General features: G+C 44.8%; 1 protein-coding gene across 1 annotated transcript in view; it reads left to right on the top strand.

Annotated features, from left to right (window-relative positions):
- The first annotated feature begins 8,263 nt into the window (after window positions 1-8,263).
- Brwd1 (bromodomain and WD repeat domain containing 1) overlaps window positions 8,264-8,752 on the top strand; it is a 107,750-nt gene continuing 107,261 nt past the window's right edge. Inside the window, exon 1 of the mRNA XM_013027337.1 lies at window positions 8,264-8,489. Coding sequence (XP_012882791.1) covers window positions 8,322-8,489 — 168 coding nt within the window. The 5' untranslated portion in view covers window positions 8,264-8,321. The remainder of the gene's footprint in view (window positions 8,490-8,752) is intronic.

Raw genomic sequence — 8,752 nt, 5'->3', positions numbered from 1 at the left:
TTTTTGTTGGTCATGGGGCTTGGACTCTGGGCCTGGGCGCTGTCCCTCAGCTCTTCAGCTCAAGGCTAGCACTCTACCACTTGAGCCACAGGGCCACTTCCAGTTTTCTGAGTAGTTTATTGGAGATGAGAGTCTCATGGACTTTCCTGCCCAGGCTGGCTTTGAACCGCAATCCTCAGCTCTCAGCCTCCTGAATAGCTGGATGACAGGCGTGAGCCACGGGCGCCAGTTTTTTTTTTTTTTTTTCCTTATAGGATGGTTTTGTGTTTGTGAGTTTCTTCACCCAGGGTCAGAACTGTGCCCTAAATAAAAGGACTTGGAAGTTTTCTCCAGGCTGTTCTGGGGGTTGCTGCTATAGTCAAAGGCCCTGAGGTGCGCCTCAGGGCGGCACACTGGTAAGCAAGCAGCAATCTGTTCCCACAGGGGAAGTATCCCAAGTCTGTGACTCAGCGGCTTGGATCTCCCTTTGCCTCCCCTTTTGCTTTGTGGGAAGGCAGGCTAGGTCAAGGCTAGACTAGCGTCTCCTTTATTTTTCTTCTTCTTCAAGGCTGGTGCTCTACTACATGAGCCATACCTCCATGTCCAGCTTTTTACTGCTTGCTTGGATGGGGCTTGATACTTTTTGCTACTTTATACTTTTACTTACAGGGCTTTCCCTTCTGGGCTGGCTCAGTCCCCTGAGCAGCTAGGATTACAGACATGAGCCTCATCTGTGGTGCTAGGGCAGTGGGAGGACCTTGTGCTTGGGTGGGGCTCATAAGGCTGGGGTAAAGGCGGTAGTGTGTGTTCCCTTTCTCAGGGTTCAGGAGGCCTGTGAAAATGACTGCTGGCAGGGGGGTGAAGCAGGCTGCCATGAGTGGGCATAGGGGGCTGGGAAGGTGGCTCAGTGCTGGAGCGCTTGCCTTGCATGCATGAGGCCCTGGGTTCAATTCCTCAGCACCACATAAGCAAAAAAAGAAAAAAGCCAGAAGTGGCGCTGTGGCTCAAGTGATAGAGTGCTAGCCTTGAGCTGAAGAGCTGAGGGACAGCTCCCAGGCCCAGAGTTCATGGACTTTCCTGCCTGGGCTGGCTTTGAACCATGATCCTCAGGTCTCAGCCTCCTAAGTGGCTAGGATGACAGGCGTGAGCCACTGGTGCCCGACTACTGCTCCTATCTTACATGGAGTTTTTCCTCCTCTTCCTCCTCCCTCCCACCCCCCACTCCCTGTCTGTGAAGCAAGCGGATAAAGATCTCACATGGCCTAAGGTGGCCATGAGAGTTTATACCAGCTTGCCAATAGCTAAGAGACTTGTCCACAGTTTTCCCTGCCAGCTTGCTTTCAAATAAAGTGCCCCTACTCCCACCTTTCCTGCCTCATACATCTTTATTTGGTGGAGAAAAGGGCCCCAAACCCAGGAGGGCACAATACCAATCTGACTGTAGGTGAGGTGTAGAGCTGTGGAGGGAAAGCCAGGGAGGAGGAGAGGGCAGTGGGGAAATCTAGCGAGTCTGAGCTTTAACTGTTTAGGGAAGTTACAGGAGATCTCACCCAACTTGTAACATGCGGGGGAGCTGCAGGGGAGGGACAGAACCAAGCATTTCATTTGGCTATTCCTCACGCTGGGCTGCGCAGGTGTGTGGCCAGAGTGTGAGCAGTGAACAGCAGCGGAGAACATAGGCTTCTACACATCTTGCTGATGCATCTGAGACAGGGAAATGACTTAGGAAAGACAACAGTGTGGAGGAAGAAGTTCGGGGACCTAGGAGCCCTGTAAGCAGGGGACTAAGAGGCGTGTATAAAAGGGACAAGCCTGCCTCAGTGTCTTAGGGGTGGCATCTTTGACAGACAAGACCTTCAGTATCAGTGGTGGAAGAACAAAGGCCTAATCAGTGGGGGTTGAGGGAGAGTTTGAGGCTGTTCAATGGGCAGAAGCTCTGCACACCTACACTCCCTCCCCACCCACACTCCCTCTCCAGCCTCCCAGCTGAGCCAGGAGAGAAGCCAGAGCCTCTAACAACCAGGGGAACATTAGTATTAAAACCAGAGACTTGTTGGCTGACTGTGGCTCATGCCTGTAATCCTAGCTACTCAGGAGGCTGAAATCTGAGGATGGAAGTTTGAGGCCAGCCCTGGCAAGAAAGTCCATGAGACTGATCTCCAATTAACCATCCTGAAGTTGGAAGTGAAGTTGTGGCTCAAGTGTTAGAGTGCTAGCCTTGAGTGAAAAAGCTGAGGGATAGTGCCCAGGCCCAGAGTGCAAAGCGTAAGACCTGACACAAAACAAAACAACAAAGAACCCCAGAGACTGTGGTTCTGTGGAGAGATGACCCACTTGACTGCAGCTGGACAAGAAGAGGGACAGGAACCCTACGTTCCTCTCTCTCAGCCTTCTGCTTCCTGCTGAGCCTCCTCTTGGATGGTTCTGGAATCAGAGAACTCGCAAGTCCATGCCCTCAGTGTATGCCTGGCTTCCCTGATAGGACAGGGTGAGGTGTAAGATGGCCTGTGCAGCCTTAAAAGCAAAGCCAAGGCGTTTAGAAGTCACAGGGGAAGAAGCTGTCATGACAACATGACAGGAACTGGAGGCTCAAGATGGTGTTGAGAGTGAGGCTTCTCCAAGTCTTCTTCCTTGCCTACCCTCTGGGCATGCTCACAACCTGTGTGTTGTAGCTACATAGAGATAGGTGGGTCATTCCAGATGTGAGCATGTTCAATAAATGCTGGCAAAGATGGAGCCCCGGAGAGGCTATATAATGCTGACATGCAGCACAGACACATTCTGGATCTAGCTCCCATATTCCCTAGGTCTTGGCTTGCTCTAACACAGGTATGAGCTGGAGACAGCCTGGGTCAGGGCCTGTCTGGGAACAATTGGTTGGGAACAGCAGCAGCGAGGAGGGAAGCAGAAGTGGAAACAATTTGTGGAGGGAGGCAGGGATAAGCAGCATGGAGTGGACAGCTGCTGGGAGGGAGGGAAAGGTGGGGGTGGGAGGGTGGGAAGGAAAGCACCCACGTATGCAAAAGGGGCCTCAGGATTGAGATGAATGTTTTCACGTTATGGAGGGGTGACCACTTCATTCCTTTTTCCAGACCTTCTGAACATCTATGGGCACTTTAGTTAAGTCTTGCATTTCTATTAGATTTAGCTAGCAGGAGCCCAGAGAAGGCCTTCAGTATCATGTTAGTCAGGTGAAGTGTGCTCGTGATTTCAACCTCAACTGCATGGACTTGGTGTCACCTACTTCATGTCCCTGATAACTCTGCATTGGGGATACATCATGCAGGCCTGCCCAGCCAGCCTAAATTAACATAACATTTGCACCAACACATTGACTTTGCATTGTTTCTAATTTTCTTTTTTTTTGTCGGTTCCTGGGGCTTGGGACTCTGGGCCTGGGCGCTGTCCCTCAGCTCTTCAGCTCAAAGCCAGTGCTCTACCACTTGAGCCACAGCACCACTTCCGGTTTTCTGAGTAGGTAGGATTACAGGTATGAGCTAGCAGCACCCAGCTTCTAATTTTCTTTGCATGCCTCACTGCTCACAGATGTCCTTATCTTTTTTTTTTTTGCCAGTCCTGGGGCTTGAACTAAGGGCCTGGGCATTGTCTCTGAGCTTCTGCTCAAGGCTAGCACTCTACCACTTGAGCCACAGCACCACTCTGGCTTTGTTTATGAGGTAGTGAGGAATGGAACCTAGGGCTTCATGCATGCCAGGCAAGCACTCTATCACTAAGCCACACTCCCAGCCTCTTATCTCATTTCCCAGCCTTTAAAAATCAATGTTTTTTTTTGGGGGGGGAGGGGAAGGGTCAGTGAGCTATGTAGCCTAGGCTGCTTTGGATCTTTAGCTGCTCCAGCCTCAGCCTGGGTGCTGGGATTGCAAAGATCACGCCCCTAATGTACTTTTTTTCTTTTGAGGTACTAGGGATGAAATTGAGGGATTCCACACTTGCAAGGCAAGTGCTCTCCCACTTAGCCACACCCTAGCCTGTCTTTTTTTGAGTACTATCAAGTGAAATTGTGGCTCACCAATTTCCAGTTTTTTACACTAATGGTTTGGAAGCTGCCTATGAGGCGTGGAAGGTCCTGTTGATTGTTTTTTTTTTTAAGTACTTTCTGTCCTTAGGCAAATTGGTTGTGTGTGTGTGTGTGTGTGCACACGCATGCTAGTACTGAAACTCGAGCTCAGGGTTTGTATTCTTTTCTTTAGGGCTGGTGCTTGAGCCACATCTCTACTTCTGGCTTTTTGCTGTTTAACTAGAGATGTTCGCACTTTTCTGCCTGAGCTGTTTTTTTTTTTTTTTTTGTCGGTCGTGGGCTTGAACTCTGGGCCTGGGAGGCGAGCACTCTACTGCTTGAGCCACAGCACCACTTCCGGTTTTCTAGGGGGGGGGGTATTGGAGATAAAGAGTCTACTGCTTGAGCCACAGCACCACTCCTAGTTTTCTAGTGGTTTATTGGAGATAAGAGTTTCATGACTTTCTTGCCAGGGCTGGCTTTGAACCTCGATCCTCAGATCTCAGCCTCCTGAGTAGCTAGGATTACAGGCGTGAGCCACAGGCGCCCAGACTGTGAGACTCTTATCTCCAATTAACCACTCAAAAACCAGAGGTAGAACTGTGGCTTGAAGTGGTAGAGTGCTAGTCCTAAGCAAAAGAAACCAGGGATAGAGCCCAGGCCCTGAGTTCAAGTCCCACGACTGACAAAAAAAAATCACAGAAAAAAACATACATAAACAAATATGTTTTCCAACTAAACTTTACAATTTACCCAAATGGGCTAGACTCAGACAGGGTCATAGTGTATCTATGACCACTCCCACTGTATCAAACACATTCCTCCATAATTTCCTTGGAGGAAAAAGCAGAAGGCAATACTATTAATACCACAATTCACTACAGTGAATTAAAGATATCCCTGTAATTTAAGAATAAGTAGGACTTACAATAGAAATCCATACTGTCACTAGGTCTGATGTATGTGAAGTTTTTCTCAGAGAGTTAAGAAAAAACTGACCATTTCTACAGTATTGAGGGAAATCAAGAATTAAGATGAGGTGGCTAGCTAGAAAAGGGAGCCAGAAAGTGGTATTATATAACTGTATTTTCTAGCTCCATGTTAGAAAATCAACTAACAAATCTATTTTCCTTTTAATAGTTCTGATCTCTTGTAAAGTTTATTTTGTTTCCATCTATCTGGTGGACTACCCTATGATCATATCCCAAACAATGGAATATTCTGATGTTCTGTCTTGAGATAGACATGTACAAATGTAGCTGCCTATGATATACTGAAAAGTAAAATAAAAACTGCTGATTCTATTTGCATTGAAAATAAAGAATATACCACAAGTGTGTGGTTATGTAGTTTGTATATGTATTACAAGTTTCAAAAAGGGTACTATGTACACTGTGTGCATTTAATATGTAACATCTGAAGCCTATTCAAATTTCTAGATGCCCTCCAGACAATCAACTCCATGTCCTACAGACATACCCTGTGCTTTTCCTCCTGTGTATCTATTGCTTATGTCTTCTCTTTGCCTAAGATATATTCTCTTCCCTTCTCTAATTAGTAATTTTAGTGAACTTCAAGGCTCACTCAGTCTAGTCAGGCTCTGTTGGCTCACACCTGTAATCCAGCTACTAGCTGAAATCTGAGGATGTATGTTCCAAGCCAGCCCAGGCAAGAAAGCCCAGAAGACTTATCTCCAATTAACCATCAAAGAGCCAGAGTGGAGGTGTGGCACAAGTAGCAGAGTGCCATTCTTGAGTGAAAAAGCTAAGGGACAGTACCTAGGCCCTGAATTCAAGCCCATCTATTAACAACAACAAAAAGATCCAATCTAGGCACTAGTCACTCCTACTTATAATCCTTCAACCTGGACAGAAATGTCTAGGAGATTTCTCCAATTAAGGAGCTAAATGCTAGTCTAGAGGTGTGCCTCAAGTGGCAGAGTGCCAACTGAGAGCATGGACACTGGGTAACAGTGAGAGTCCTTGAGTTCAGGCCTCTTAAAAAATTACTCCATCTAATCATTTTAGAAAAAGTTGCAAAGTACTTGGGTTCAACTGTCTCTTCTCTCTTATATACATAAGACATTGCTTATTTAAAAAGAGACTGCTTGTTCTATACTGTAAGTGTACTTACTGAAGTACATATGAGATGAGTAGTGATTTCTTGTATTGTAAACCTCTTTTCATACACATTCCTTTTCTCTACTAGTAATAAGATATTTGTGGAAAGGAACAAATGTTGAGATTGAGTCTCACACATTTAGTAGAATATTAATGATTAAAGTTAGAAAACCTATTTTCCTGTTTCAAAGGAAAGATGTGAGAATTTTCCATTTTTGAAACTTCTTGCACAATACCTTGCCCCACACAAAACAGTAAATGCAAAAACTGTACATCCTGTTTAAAAGCAAGCTCAAAGTTTCTTCATTTATTTTTCTGTTATAGGACTAGGCATAGTGTCAGTTGATATTACTGGCTCAGGAAAGATTTTTTCTAAAGTAGGATAGCCAAAGCAACAAATGATAAAGATGGCCCTGGCTGAGGTATAGAACTTCTTTTTACCCACACAAAACAAAATGGTGGAGAATTTAAAGATCTGGAGGCTCATTTTTAATTTGGTCATTTTCCTACACTAAGGTATGTAGTTCACACCGAGAGAAGGGAAAATGTAGAGCAGGAGTCAAAAGCCACAAAATAAGGGAGGAATAATTAAGAATTAAGTGAGAACACCAAGAAGTAAAAGAGAATATAAATATAGGTTCATGCAGAAGCCTTAGAAACATGGAAGAAAAAATTTGGTGGGGATTTGAGTTATTTTTTAATGGGGTACTTTTTAAAAAGGCTGCAGGCTAGATGCTGGTTGCTCACACCTATAATCCTAGATACTCATGAAGCTGAGATCTGAGGATGAAGGTTCAAAGCCAGCCCAGGCAGAAAACTCTGAGATTCTTGTATCCAATTAACCACTAAAAAAGGCAGAAGTGGAGCTGTAGCTCAAGTGGTAAAGTGCTAGTCTTGAGCTAATAAGCCAAGAGACAGTGTCCATGCCCTGAGTTCAAGATATGCACACAGTGCTATGCAAGGAAAAGTTAAGAATATATTAGTGACGAAGGAATATTGTACACAAGGAAAAAAATGAGGGAAATCTGACACCAAATTAGACTTAAAGACTGATTTAAACTATGGATATTTTAAAACATTAAGAATACTAAGAAAATGGATACATATTTTTTTCTAGCAATTCATTAGAAGGAAAGGGGACAAAAAAACAAAAGGGTGTTCATTATGACATTTTCATACATAGGTACAATGTATCACTATCACACTTATCCCTGTCGATCATATTTCCCATCTCCCTTCCTCCTTCTTAAAATAATTTCAATAAGTTTCATACATGTAAATAAACATATTCATCCCCATCATCCTTTCTGTAAGCCTTCCCACTTCTTGCTGATACTTGTGCCCCTAACAGAGACTGTTTCACTTTACTGTTAGTTATTTTATTTTTTAATGTATATTAATTGCACCAAGGGTTTTACTATGGCATGTAAAGACACACATATACTATATTTTAACCAAATCAAACTTCTTTCTCTTTCTGCATCCCTTCAACCCCCATGTTGATCAAAACCTTTCACTGAGGTTCTTTATGTTATCTTCATCCATAGCTGTAATATATTTTGAAAGTATGCACTCTCCATTTCCCTCTCTCCTCCCCCTCTCCTTAAACAGTCCCATAGAATCATGATTCTCTATTTATATGTGTGTGTGCCCACACACATTAAAAATTAAATTACAAATTCTGGGACGTTTAAGAAGTTATTTAAGAACTAAAACCATGTGTCACCTAAATAATTTTAGGGCCTTAGGAAGCTGAGAACAGGAGGTTCATGGTTCAAGGTTAATATAGAATGAAATATGCATGAGACCCTTTCTAATAAGCTCATGGCTAAGCACAGTGGTGCACATCTGTCATTCAAGTTGTGTGGGAAGCTCAGATTGGAAAACTGGTGAGACTTTACCTCCATGGAGGGAAGCTGGACAGTGGTACATACTTGTGATCTTAGAAATAATGCTAAACCTCAAATAGGTGAGTATGTGGCTCAGGCATGCTCCCTGGTAGAAAACAACAACCTATTCTTTACAGCAAAATAAAAACAGAAACAAACAAACCAACAAAAATGACAAAAAGACAGGAAAAACTAGGCAGGAACAAAGGTAAAAGCACCCTACAACCTTGAGTTTAAAACCATCAACATGGGGCCCAGTCAGGCCTCGGCGCGGCCTACACGCTTCGCTCGCTCGCTTCCGCCCCGCGCCCGGCCATGGCGGAGTCCTCGCCCGCCCGACGCCCGGTGCCTCTCATCGAGTCGGAGCTGTACTTCCTCATCGCCAGGTACCTATCGGCCGGCCCGTGTCGCCGAGCAGCCCAGCTGTTGCCGAAGAGGTTGGACTGGGAAGGCAACGAGCACAGCAGGAGCTACGAGGAATTGGCCATGTTCATCATATTGTACGAAGAGAACAGTTGAAAAAAGAAGCCTATGGCGTGGATTTTCCAATGGTTTTAAAACAGGCAAACCTTCAGTGAAATATTAGCCTTTTGGAGACAGGATCTTACTATATAGCCGAAGGTTGGCTTGGAACATGGAGTAGTTCTGCTACAGCTTTCTGAATGCTGGAATTAAGAATTTGCACCAAGATGTCTGGCTACTATTAAGCTTTTTTGTGTGTGTGGTTTTGGGGATTAAGATTTTAT

This window comes from Dipodomys ordii, unplaced genomic scaffold (genome assembly GCF_000151885.1).
Source record: "Dipodomys ordii isolate 6190 unplaced genomic scaffold, Dord_2.0 Scaffold103, whole genome shotgun sequence".
In the NCBI taxonomy this organism is placed as follows: domain Eukaryota; kingdom Metazoa; phylum Chordata; class Mammalia; order Rodentia; family Heteromyidae; genus Dipodomys; species Dipodomys ordii.
Note: the sequence above shows the minus strand (reverse complement) of the source record. Positions and strands in the feature narration are given on the sequence as shown.